The sequence below is a fragment of the Anolis carolinensis genome, chromosome 5 (genome assembly GCF_035594765.1).
Source record: "Anolis carolinensis isolate JA03-04 chromosome 5, rAnoCar3.1.pri, whole genome shotgun sequence".
NCBI classification, from domain to species: Eukaryota; Metazoa; Chordata; class Lepidosauria; order Squamata; family Dactyloidae; genus Anolis; species Anolis carolinensis.
In genome coordinates this window covers 99,287,885-99,299,977 of record NC_085845.1, presented here as the reverse complement: position 1 = coordinate 99,299,977, position 12,093 = coordinate 99,287,885, and the positions used below count along the sequence as shown (strand labels likewise).

The window sequence follows — 12,093 nt, the reverse complement described above, 5'->3', positions numbered from 1 at the left end:
TTTCTGATCCAAAGCCATTCTCTGTTTAGACAAAGGGCCCTTTCAGACAGGCCATATATCTCATGATCTGATCCCAGGTTTTCTGTTTATTCCAGATTATCTGGCAGTGCAGACTCATATAATCCAATTTAAAGCAGAAAACCTGGAGCCAGATCCTGGAACATAGAGCCTGTCTGGAAAGACCCAAAGTATTTTTTTTTCTCTCCCTCTTTTTCTTTCTCCCACTCTCTTCATTTTGAAAATTAAGAAGTAACTATTTATAGATGCCTTTACTGGAACAACTTCCTTATCAGGAAGCATGTAGCTGGTAACTAGTGTCTGCCTTCCTTGGAAATTCTTTCCAGAGATTCAGGCACCCAAAAAGGAAAATTTCAAAAATACAGTAGTGTTTTCTTGCTGTTGGCTTAAAAATAAACAGAATCAGGAAAATTTTGTAATCGATGGGGTTCTTAGCTTTGGCTATTGACTATTCGTGACTATTCCTTTGATAGCTCCTGCATCATTTTTAATTGTGCAACAGAGTTTCAGAATTTAATAACATGTTAGGAAACGATAAATCAACACATTACTAGCAGTTTCTGGCAATTAGTTGCATGATTCAAGTCTTTTAAAAAATATCCCGCCAAGGCTGTGCCCCCTGTCCCCAACTCTCTATTGTCTGATATGTGTAACTTTTATTTCTTTGAAAAAAGCATAATTTGGGTTTTATCTCAAAATTTAAAAATATTTTTAATTCAGCAGTACTTTCTTGGATTCTTAAGATACCTTATAATGTGAACTAGAAATGGCTAATGGTGGGAGACCCCATTTCTTCCAACAGAATAATCTGATTTCTGGGACTTCTACTCAGTTTTAATCAATAACATAGCAGTAGAATACTATATGTCTATAACCTTTACTTAAGTTGGTATTTACAGGATAACCTAAATATTTTAATAATATTATATATTTTACTAACAAGCGAGCTGTGACATACAGTGGGGGGGGGGGGGAGAAGTATTTAGTCAGATACCAATTCTACAAGTTCTCCCACTTAAAAAGATGGGAGAGGCCTGTAATTGACATCATAGGTAGACCTCAACTATGAGAGACAACATGAGAAAACACATCCAGAAAATCACATTATCTGATTTTTCACGAATTTATTTGCAAATTATGGTGGAAAATAAGTATTTGGTCTATAACAAAAGTTAATCTCAATACTTTGTTATACATCCTTTATTGGCAATGACAGATGTCAAACGTTTTCTGTAAGTCCTCACAAGGTTGGCACAAACTGTTGCTGGTATGTTGGCCCATTCTTCCATGCAGATCTCCTCAAGAGCAGTGATGTTTTGGGGCAGTCGCTGGGCAACAGGGCCTTTCTCCAAAGGTTTTCTATAGGGTTGAGATTTTGAGACTGGCTCGGCCACTCCAGGACCTTGAAATGCTTCTTACAAAGCTACTCCTTTGTTGTCCTGGCGGTGTGGTTGGGATCATTGTCATGCTGAAAGACCCAGTCACGTTTCATCTTCAGTACCCTTGCTGATAAAAGGTTTGCATTCAAAATCTCACGATTTATGGCCCCATTCATTCTTTCATGTGTACAGATCAGTTGCTCTGGTCCCTTTGCAGAGAAACAGCCCCAAAGCATGATGTTGCCACTCCCTTGTTTCACAGTAGGTATGGTGTTCTTTGGATGAAACTCAGCATTCTTTCTCCTCCAAATATGACGAGTTGTGTTTCTGCCAAACAGTTCTACTTTGGTTTCATCTGACCATATGACATTCTCCCAATACTCTTCTGGATCATCCAAATGCTCTCTAGCAAACTTCAGTTGGGCCTGGACATGTACTGGCTTAAACAGGGGACACATCTGGCACAGCAGGATCTGAATACCTGACAGCGTAGTGTGTTACTGATGGTAGCCTTTGTTACGTTGCTCCCAGCTCTCTGAAGGACATTCATTAACTCCCATCCATGTGGTTTTGGGATTTTTTGCTCACTGTTCTTGTGATCATTTTGAATGGAGCCCCAGATCAAGGGAGATTATCAGTGGTTTTGTATCTCTTCCATTTTCTAATTATTGCTCCCACAGTTAATTTCTTCACACCAAGCTGCTTGCCTATTGCAGATTCAGTCTTCCCAGTCTGGTGTAGGGCTACCATTTTGTTTCTGATGTCCTTCGACAGCTCTTTGGTCTTCACCAGAGTGGAGTTTGGAGTGTGACTGCTTGAGGTTGTGGACAGGTGTCTTTTATACTGATAACAAGTTCAAATAGGTGCCATTACTACAGATAATGAGTGGAGGACAGAGGAGCCTCGTACAGTAGAAGTTACAGGTCTGTGAGACCCAGAAATCTTGCTTGTTTGTAGGTGACCAAATACTTATTTTCCACCATAATTTGCAAATAAATTTGTGAAAAATCAGACAATGTGATTTTCTGGATGTGTTTTCTCATATTGTCTCTCATAGTTGAGGTCTACCTATGATGTCAATTACAGGCCTCTCTCATTTTTTTAAGTGGGAGAAATTGTACAATTGGTATCTGACTAAATATTTTTTCCCCCCACTGTATCTAACAATTTAAAACATATTCCTTTAACGCATCATGTAGGCTGGTTAATAGATCAGCAGTTCAATGCTTAACTTTGACACCAAAAGAAGGAATGGGGGATTAATCCTGAGCCCAATGTCATGCTAACTCTCTGTAAGAGACTAGAACAGCTCTGGGGGCATGAAATCTACAAAGGCTACTCTTCAGAAATATTCTAAATATTCATGTACTTTTGTACCGTTTTCACTTAAAGGAAGAAAGAGAAGGACAGGTTGTCTACCTGCAACTATGTTTCTTTGAATGCTCCTCTGTGAATTCACACAACTGGGTTTAATTGTGCCTGCGCATGCTCCAACGGAAATGTTTCCAAGCTCTAAAGTTTGAATTTTGGTGGTAACCCCACCCACTCTCTCCTGGGTACAGAAGCACAATGTCAAAGGCTCCTCGGTTCCTAGGATGCAGGCAGAAAGGAGGAAATTGGCATAGCCCGCTGGGAAAGGGCAGGGTTGTGTGAATTTACAGAGGACCACTCAAAGAAACACAGTTACAGGTAGGCAACCTGTCCTTCTTTGTGGTCTCTGTGAATCACACAACTGGAGATTAGCGAGCTAAGTTATTAGGAGGCGAGGACATGCCACACTGATATTGTGAACAGTGTTCCCTCACATATTGCTGGGTTTAGGTTCCAGGACCACCCGCAATAAGTGAAAATCCGCAAAGTAGGGACACTAGATTTATTTTAATAGTTATACATTATAGTAGTTATACACTATTTTAAGTCTTTATCAACCAATCGTGTGTTGATAAATCGCCTCTTTCTTCTCCCATTGCCGCTTGGGCTCCTTTTCTCTCCCTTTGACTTCTCCTTCCTCCCTTAGGCTGCAAATTGTAATTTTTATGGTCTATAATAGTCTTCTAGAGTTTATTGAAAAACCACAAAACAGCAAATTCGGGAAAAGTGAACCGCGAAGTAGTGAGGAAACACTATAATGTCAAAACAATTTTAATCTTTATTGAAACAATTACAATAACTGACATGAGGTAGCAGTAATGTGCTAAAGTGCTTGGTACAGTAGAGTCTCACTTATAAACGGGCCGGCAGAATGTTGGATAAGCGAATATGTTGGATAATAAGGAGGCATTAAGGAAAAGCCTATTAAACATCAAATTAGGTTATGATTTTACAAATTAAGCACCAAAACATCATGTTATACAACAAATTTGATAGAAAAAGTAGTTCAATACGCAGTAATGCTATGTAGTAATTACTGTATTTATGAATTTAGCACCAAAATATTATTTATTTATTTATTTACAGCATTTATATTCCGCCCTTCTCACCCCGAAGGGGACTCAGGGCGGATCACATTACACACATCAGGCAAACATTCAATGCCTTTTTAACATAGGACAAAGACAAATAACAAACATAGCTACGAACGGGCCTCGAACTTATGACCTCCTGGTCAGTGATTCATTGCTCTCCCGTCTGCGCCACAGCCTCGGGCGTCAATATCATGATGTATTGAAAACACTAACTACAAAAATGCATTGGATAATCCAGAACGTTGGATAAGCGAGTGTTGGATAAGTGAGACTCTACTGTATAAGCTTACATTTATGTTTGTATGTTTGTTTTTTGCTACAGAGTATGGGTCGAGAAAGCATCAGTGTCAATATTCAAGTTATATGGACTCAAATACTGTTGCATTAAAATTGCAATCAACAGAAAAAACATATTTGCATGGTGCAAAACATTTTGAAGTGCAATTAAATAGAAAAATATATAACTCGTGACGTGCTTGACAGATGTGCTCCAAACTCAGTGGAAAGTTAAAGTGCTCTTGCTAGACAGCCTATCTGTATCCCTCTATTCCAGTGGGGGAGAGAAGAGCTGTTGATGGTAGGAATTCCTAAGGGGTTGGAGGTGCATAAACTGTTACCAGTTCTTGGATAACAGTACTCAGGGACTGAGGTAGAGAGTCTTGAACTTCCCTTTTGGAGAACTCTTCATACATTTCCTGGAGATCTGTCAAAAATGATAGCAGTAGCTATGATAGCGAGGAGGTAGAATGCCAGGGTGACTCAATCGAGGAGGATGTGCTGTGGTCTTCTCTCAATGAGGAAGAAGAAGAGGGTTGGAGTTGCTCTAACCTCTTCTTGCTCCTTATCTTCTTTTTAAGTTTTGCCTCCAGACTCTTGCCTGGTGTCAGTGGAATGGAGGACTAGTTCCTCACTATTAGCTTGTCATGCTGGGCTTGATTGGCTTCTTTGAGCGAGTGTTTGAGGGCTATTCTTATAGACGAGGAATATGGTGCTGCTACAGTTATCAATAGGGTTGGTATGAGGATGGCTACTGAAATCAAGGTAGAAGAAGCTACTGAAGTTGTTGTCAATTTCAATGGTCCAGGCTTTGACTTTGATGAAACTTTTGAGCTCTTGAATACTTCAGATGAGGTTACCAGTGGTGGTGCAGAGAACGATGGAGCTAGGGTTTGTTGATAGAGAATGGCATAGAGTCTTGCCTCTCTATTTTCCCAAGCCTGGGATGCAAATGGCATGTGCAAACCATGTGTCCCTCTTTGTGGCTCTGGAGGCACTTGGAATGGCCATCTGAATCCAGCATTTTAGCAGAGCACCGACTACATCTTTTGAAGCGTGTTGTCAACATGATGCAAAGACATGATGGAAGTGCTGATGAAGATGATTAAGAAAAAAGGGACAAGGAGAGATGAAGTTCCTAACAAGCTGCCGCAGTGATGAACAAAAAGGAACTGAAGTCGCTTCGGCATGAGGTGCTTATATGCCCTGGGGAGAGTGGGTAGGGTTACTGCCAAAATACAAACACTAGAACTTGGAACGATTTCTGTTGGAGCCTGCACAGGTGCACTTAAACCCTGTTGTATGATTCACAGAAACCACAAAGAAGAAACATACAGGCAATAAACTAAAATAAATTTGAGGGTGCATTCTGACGAGTGTCTTCTACTACTAGTTTCCTCCTTAACAGAAGAAGAAGGGAAATATTCATGCCGCTAGGACACAGGTTGTATTTCATGGGATCAACAAGTTTTTTCTCCTAAGCAGCTTCCACCTCACTCAGAATGAGATGACAAATACAGCTGAAGAAGACAGCAGGGATACTGGCCTGATGCCAGGCTGTTCTAAATATTATCAGGAAAAACACGACAAGACCCAGATTTGCCACTCAGTCTACAATATTACGGGAGCTTCATACAACCCTTGTTCTCTAAAAAGTCAACCTGAGTGACCCACAACTTCTCAATGACAATCAGCTTCATTCATATATTTTATTTCTAGGCATACAGGTAAAGAAAAAAAAGGAAAAATCAGGCTACTGAGTGCTCCCTGAATCCCAAGAATCTCAATAGTCAAACTATGTTAGATTAAGACATCAGAAGTGGATATGCTTTACAACTCAGTGATAATATCTACTGACACAAAGAGTTAAAAGTAGTGAGTGCTTGATTCTGCCAACAGAACAATCTACAGAACAATTTACAGTTCACCTCTTTTGTGAGGGGTACACTGAACTGTTTGGATGAATGAGTAACCTGGCCAATTAGGTCTATTTGCTCTGTTGCCCAGCCATTGTTACAAAGCATTGGTGCTCATGATCTGAAAGTGCTACCATAAAATCAATGCCACTTTTCTAACCGATAACAACCAGGCATGGGCATGGTCATTTCTATCTTCGGGAGGTAGGAGCACTCAGCAACATACCCTACTATGGGCCTCCTATTATAGAGAGAGTGAACATGACAAGGAGCAAATATCACCAACATGACCCATTCACTTAACCCCATAAGAAGACAGGCAAGTGAGGCAGCAAGAGATAGTGCTGCAAGGAACAAGTGGCACCTGCCCTCTCAATATGTAAAGGCAAGCTGAAGAGAAGGTGTTATATGGAAGACGATCCTACAATCCAAAGGAACCCAGATTTCAAAGGGGGTTCAACCATCACAACTGGGTGACGATCAAGGAGAGTGCTGTTCAGTCCGTGTCAAACAATACATCCTCTTCAAGCTGCCCAAGAATACCAGTGTTGAGACGGAGTCCTATTTCTACATTTACACTAGGGTAAGTTTAATACCAGGGATCACAGTCCCTAGTTGTTACAATCCCATTCCCAGTGCTGTTGGACTTATGTCTTGCACAGCCATCATGCCATGGAACTTATTTGTACAAGGTGAAAATCCCCAAAGCAATCCATCAGAGAACCTTGGTTCCTCTATGACCCAAACAAGAAAATAGATTTCCTGAGAATAACATTTACATATATATATATATATATATATATATATATATATATATATATACCGTGTTTCCCCGAAAATAAGACTGTCTTATATTAACTTTTGCTCCCAAAGATGTGCTAGGTCTTATTTTCAGGGGATGTCTTATTTTTCCATGAAGAAGAATTCACATTTATTGTTGAACAAAAAAAAATGAACATTTATTATATACTGTACAGTAGTTGTCATCACAAACTAGCATAACCAGACAAACTGTGAATCCTATCAAGAATGTCTTGTTACTACCATTATTTCTATGTAAAACAATCTATGGTACGTACATTTACCATTCCTGCATGTTCAGCAGGAATGCTTCCAAACAAAAACTTTGCTAGGTCTTATTTTCAGGGGAGGCCTTATATTTAGCAATTCAGCACAACCTCTACTAGGTCTTATTTTCAGGGGATGTCTTATTTTCGGGAAAACAGGGTAGATACTTCATTATTATCGTTATTGACATAAAATTGCAGTAGGAGTGTGGGAAGTGAGGACAAACAAAACAATACTTTCATTAATACTTGAAAATTGTACAAACTTTAAAACTCAACAAAATGAATTTTAAAACTGCAGTAGTACTATCAGGAATAAATGGTGCTGTAAGAGAAAAACCTAATTTCCATCAAAGCAATAATCCAATCATTTTTATTATGAATACCCCATGCCCCACACAAAAAGCTACTGAATACCCTTAATGGCATAGACACCACCAGCCAAGAAACACTGTTTTAGACCAGTCTGCTATCTACACTTTATGGATTCTGTTCTCAACTGCAAAGCTTCTCCCAGTATTCTCCAATAAGCTCTCTTGCTCTCACCGTTCAGAACTCAGTGGTTGCACCTTCAGTAAAAAAACCCTATAATACATCATTTTAAAACTGCATCTAAAAATACAAATATATAGTTAATTATTTTAAGTATGTTGCTACAGTAGAAAAACTGAGAATTTCAGTAACTCACAACATTACATGCTTACAATCCTGGAAACAGAGAAACAAATATAATTCTCTTCCATCTTCTCCTCCACTTTCCACACGGAGGTTCAAAAACATTCAGCTGGGATTTGTAGTTTGATTTTGTGCTTATGAGAGGAATTTGTTTTGTTTTGCCTACCCATTTCTGGCAAACTATAAAGTGCTCTCATCTGCTTTTTGGCTATTTCCAAGAAGCGATCACTCCAATGCATTCAGTTCACTACATGAGAAACATTTAATGATATATGGTAAGGTCATCTCGTATTTCAGCCTGGGGCCGATAATGGAGATAGAGGGAACCAGTTTCAAGTCATCATTTAGGATAATAAGCTTACATCTTTTATAAAGATTAGGAGAAGACATGGAATAGAAAACCTAGAAATCAAATAATCTACCTGACTTCCAGTTTTGGACATACACTTGTGTAAGTTTTCTTTATATATGCATATACATACTGTACAACCTCTGCCTGCTCCCCTCCTGTGACCATTCTGTGCTTCACAAAAAGCAGGAGGATCACAAAAGTGTCTCCCTGTACCAGATACAAAATGGTGACATCAGTGCTGAGATCTGCCAGGATCCTCTGGGGATGCAGCAAGATGCTTCTGAGATCATGCCTGCTCCCTGTGAAGTAGAGATCCCCTGTGTGTGTGTGTGTGTGTGTGTGTGTGTGTGTGTGTGTGTGTGTGTGTGTGTGTGAGAGAGAGAGAGAGAGAGAGAGAGAGAGAGAGAGAGAGAGAGAGAGAGAGAGAGAGAGACATGGGGTTCTGAATCTTCAGTAAAGCAGGGTATTCTTTATGTTTCATCCCACTCCACCATAAGACTGCATATCAATCTACTATGCTGTTAGAGCCATACAGGATTTGCCGCCTGTAATATGAAAGCACACTGAAGAAGTTTCCTAAGGGCTCACTTTCACTCATGAATTCTCCTGCATATCCTAGAACATCCCCAAAACTGGTGACAGAGATGCTCTAGTTTATTTGCACTATTTCTATTCAAACCTCCCCTCAGTTTCAAGGTAACTACTTTGGTGGCCATGTCCTCTAAACTTAGACTCTCTCTTTCTCTTGCATACTATATAATTTTATTTTGCAATAGCTTGTCATATACTGATTTAATACACACCAGGGGTTTTTTTTCTGTTTAGTAAAACATTCTTAAAATGCAAAAAAATAAAATAAAAATCCAACAAACCCATCTATACTTTTAAAAATTTCAATATGAACTTACAAAATATGAAATGGCACACTGTACACAACACATACTTTACTTATCCAAATGCATTGTTTAAAATAATATATATTATTATTTTATTTATAGTCTGCTTTTTCTAACAAAAGATGCACGATGCAAGCTCCATTCTTATTCACCAAAATTCAATTTCTAAGGGCCCTAAGAAAGGAACTGGTCATAGCAATACTAGGAACTCATACTATTTTAAAAAACAAAAGGGACACACCAAGAACAATTGCTTATAAGGCCAGAAAAAATCAGATTCCTTTTTCCAAGTATATGGTCTTCCTGGGGGGAAAAACTCTTCTCATGATATTTGTAAGGGAAATTGTACCCATAACTTTTAAAAAACCATTCAAAACAACAGAAAGCATAGCCTCCTCCATACTAGGATCAATGCCAACTTCTCCACCTAGGCCAGATTTCTCAAAACACTACTACTTAAACACTCACGCAGATGAGCTGGGAGTCTGATGGCATCTTCCTCCATTCTGCCTGCTCGAGACACAGGGACATGTAGTGGGGATGATGAAGTGTAACTTGCTTCTGGACTCACTGGAGGGGTATATGAAATTCTTTCCTGCTGTGAAAGGGGGGAAAAGATTTTTAAAAATTGAATATAGAAAGAAAGAAGGGTAAGGAAGAAACTACAACAACAATCATGTGAAGAAATAAAATTTCACAATAGAGGATCACTGACAGATAATAAAATGTCCACCTCTGGTACAGCTCTCCCAGTATACATTCTGCATATCTACTAATTAAACTGCTTTAACACATTTTCCAGTTTATTTTTGTTGTGGCTAAATGATAGAAGCATTACAGATTGCCCAGTCTATGGAACAGATTCACGGTGTGGGAGGAATATAGAATTTCAGCCTTTTCACAGCCTCACACATCCATCACTGAGTCCGTCCGTAGCTTCTAGAAAAGCAACATGCAGGTCAGAGTCTCATTGCAGTGTTCAGAATAAAGAAGACTACAATCTTGCCTCAAATTTATCCTAGATTTAATTCATGTATTAAGTTTTGCAATACAGTATACAGTATGACCCCCCGCATCTGCAGGACCAATGCCCTCAGATGTGTTCCATACGTTCCATATACAGGTTCCATACCCGAAAAAAATATGTCCCCTCTGAGCATTTTCTAGGTCTTCCGCTGCAATTATATGGTATGCTTCTGCTGGACATTAACCATACAGTCATGCTGGAAGACCTAGAAATGCTAAAGATATGACAATTGATGACTAAACAATAACTGTGCTACCAATAAAAAACAATTTGAAACTCGGTGACAGCAACTAATTCTTGTCATGCTGCACATAGCCTAATATAATGTTTGAACTGGTCTCTTGAAGCAGAGGTGAGCAGCCTTTAACCTTCTCATTATCCCACTGTCAATATGAACTCAGAATAATCTTACATTATTGATATCACCCTCCAGCTAAATAATGCACACATAAACAGCACTTTACATTTAAAATATATAGGACATTAAATTTCCACACAAAACATTCTACAAACCTATAACCAAGTTCTGATTGCGTTTGTACATGTGGGATGGAGACTTAAATTCACATCTCCTATCTGGTGGTGCAGCATATTACAGCGCTGAGCTGCTGAACTTGCAGACTGAAAGGTCACAGGTTCAAATCTGGGGAACGGAGTGAGCGCCCGCTGTAAGCCCCAGCTGCTGCCAGCCTAGCAGTACGAAATGTGAGTAGATCAATAGGTACCGCTCTGGCGGGAAGGTAACGGCGCTCCATGCAGTCATGCAGGCCACATGACCTTGGAATTGTCTACAGAAGACTTCGGCTCTTTGGCTTAGAAATTAAGATGAGCACCAACCCCCAGAGTCAAACATGACTGGACTTAATGTCAGGGGAAAACTTTTACCTTTACTATTAAACTGTAATGCCCACCCAATGAACTGTGGGATGGGCATTACATTAAGACCAGTCTGGTACCCAGAACAACGTTTGCAGACCTAGAATAAAGAACAGCAGCACACTCAAGAACTATTCATAGGGGGAGGGTATATTTTATCAGAGGGTAAAAGACCAGAGGTGCCATAAGTATAAAGCACCCTGGCCCAGGCTGCAATCCCATGACTGTGAAAACACTGAAGAGCCAATGTGGAGCCTTTGTCTCTTGACTCTGGAAGACCAGAGTTCAACTACCTACTCAGCCATGGGAAACCCACTGGATGACTTTAAAAAGTCACACTCTCTCAGCTTCAGAGGAACATGATAGCAAACTGTCTCTGAACAAATATTGCCCAAAAACCCCAACTCCAAAAAACAGCTTAAAGTTACAACTGTATCCTGAAACTATGTTAACTAACACTAGTAAGCAACAATACAAACATCAAAGATTAAAAAATAGACACTAATTTATTAAAATATTTGTATGCAACATTCTTGCACTATCATTGTTTCAGCTCTAGGAATACTATTATACAATTCTGTTATTAATCCTCCAGATAGCTATTAAATGTCTATCCTGTATGCATGCATTTATTTTCAAAGGTGTCTTTTCCAAAATAGGTCAGTGCCTTGTAACACTGAGAAGTTTCTTTAAAGTATTTAAAAGTAACTATTTTATATACTTTTCCAAACTGGGAAAGGAAATAGTCCTTTGTACCTGTAGCTGCAGGAAGCTACTTTAAGGAACTTTGAAATCATAACTGCAATGTGTGAGGAATTAGATAATTACTTTACAAAGAAACAGTTCTGGGAGGAGAAATTCTTAAGTGAATCCTCTGTTGCCACCACTATTGCAAGCAAGGCTAGTGGGAACGCGAGAGACGACCTTATTGGGCTGTCCTTCTGGCAGCAGGCTAAAATCTTCCTATTCAGGAAGACTTTTAAAGAAGACCTTTTAAGGCTGAACCACAGGGTGATGTGTAGTGTTTTAAGTATTTTACCAGGGCTTTTCTGGTTTATCTATTGTTAATATTCCTATGCTTAATTTTATGTTAGTATTCATATGTCTTAGGCATTAAAGTATACATTGTACAGTAGAACCCTGGTT

At 39.3% G+C, this 12,093-nt stretch overlaps 1 protein-coding gene across 3 annotated transcripts in view; it reads right to left on the bottom strand.

Annotated features, from left to right (window-relative positions):
- Nucleotides 1-12,093, bottom strand: part of etv6 (ETS variant transcription factor 6) — a 151,582-nt gene that overhangs the window by 74,693 nt on the left and 64,796 nt on the right. The window contains exon 2 of one of the 3 annotated variants that reach the window (XM_008111370.3): nt 9,513-9,642. The exons of 1 other annotated variant lie outside the window; for it this stretch is intronic. In XM_008111370.3, coding sequence (XP_008109577.1) covers nt 9,513-9,642 — 130 coding nt within the window. The remainder of the gene's footprint in view (nt 1-9,512; nt 9,643-12,093) is intronic. One more of the 3 variants, XM_008111371.3, reaches the window with a different exon arrangement.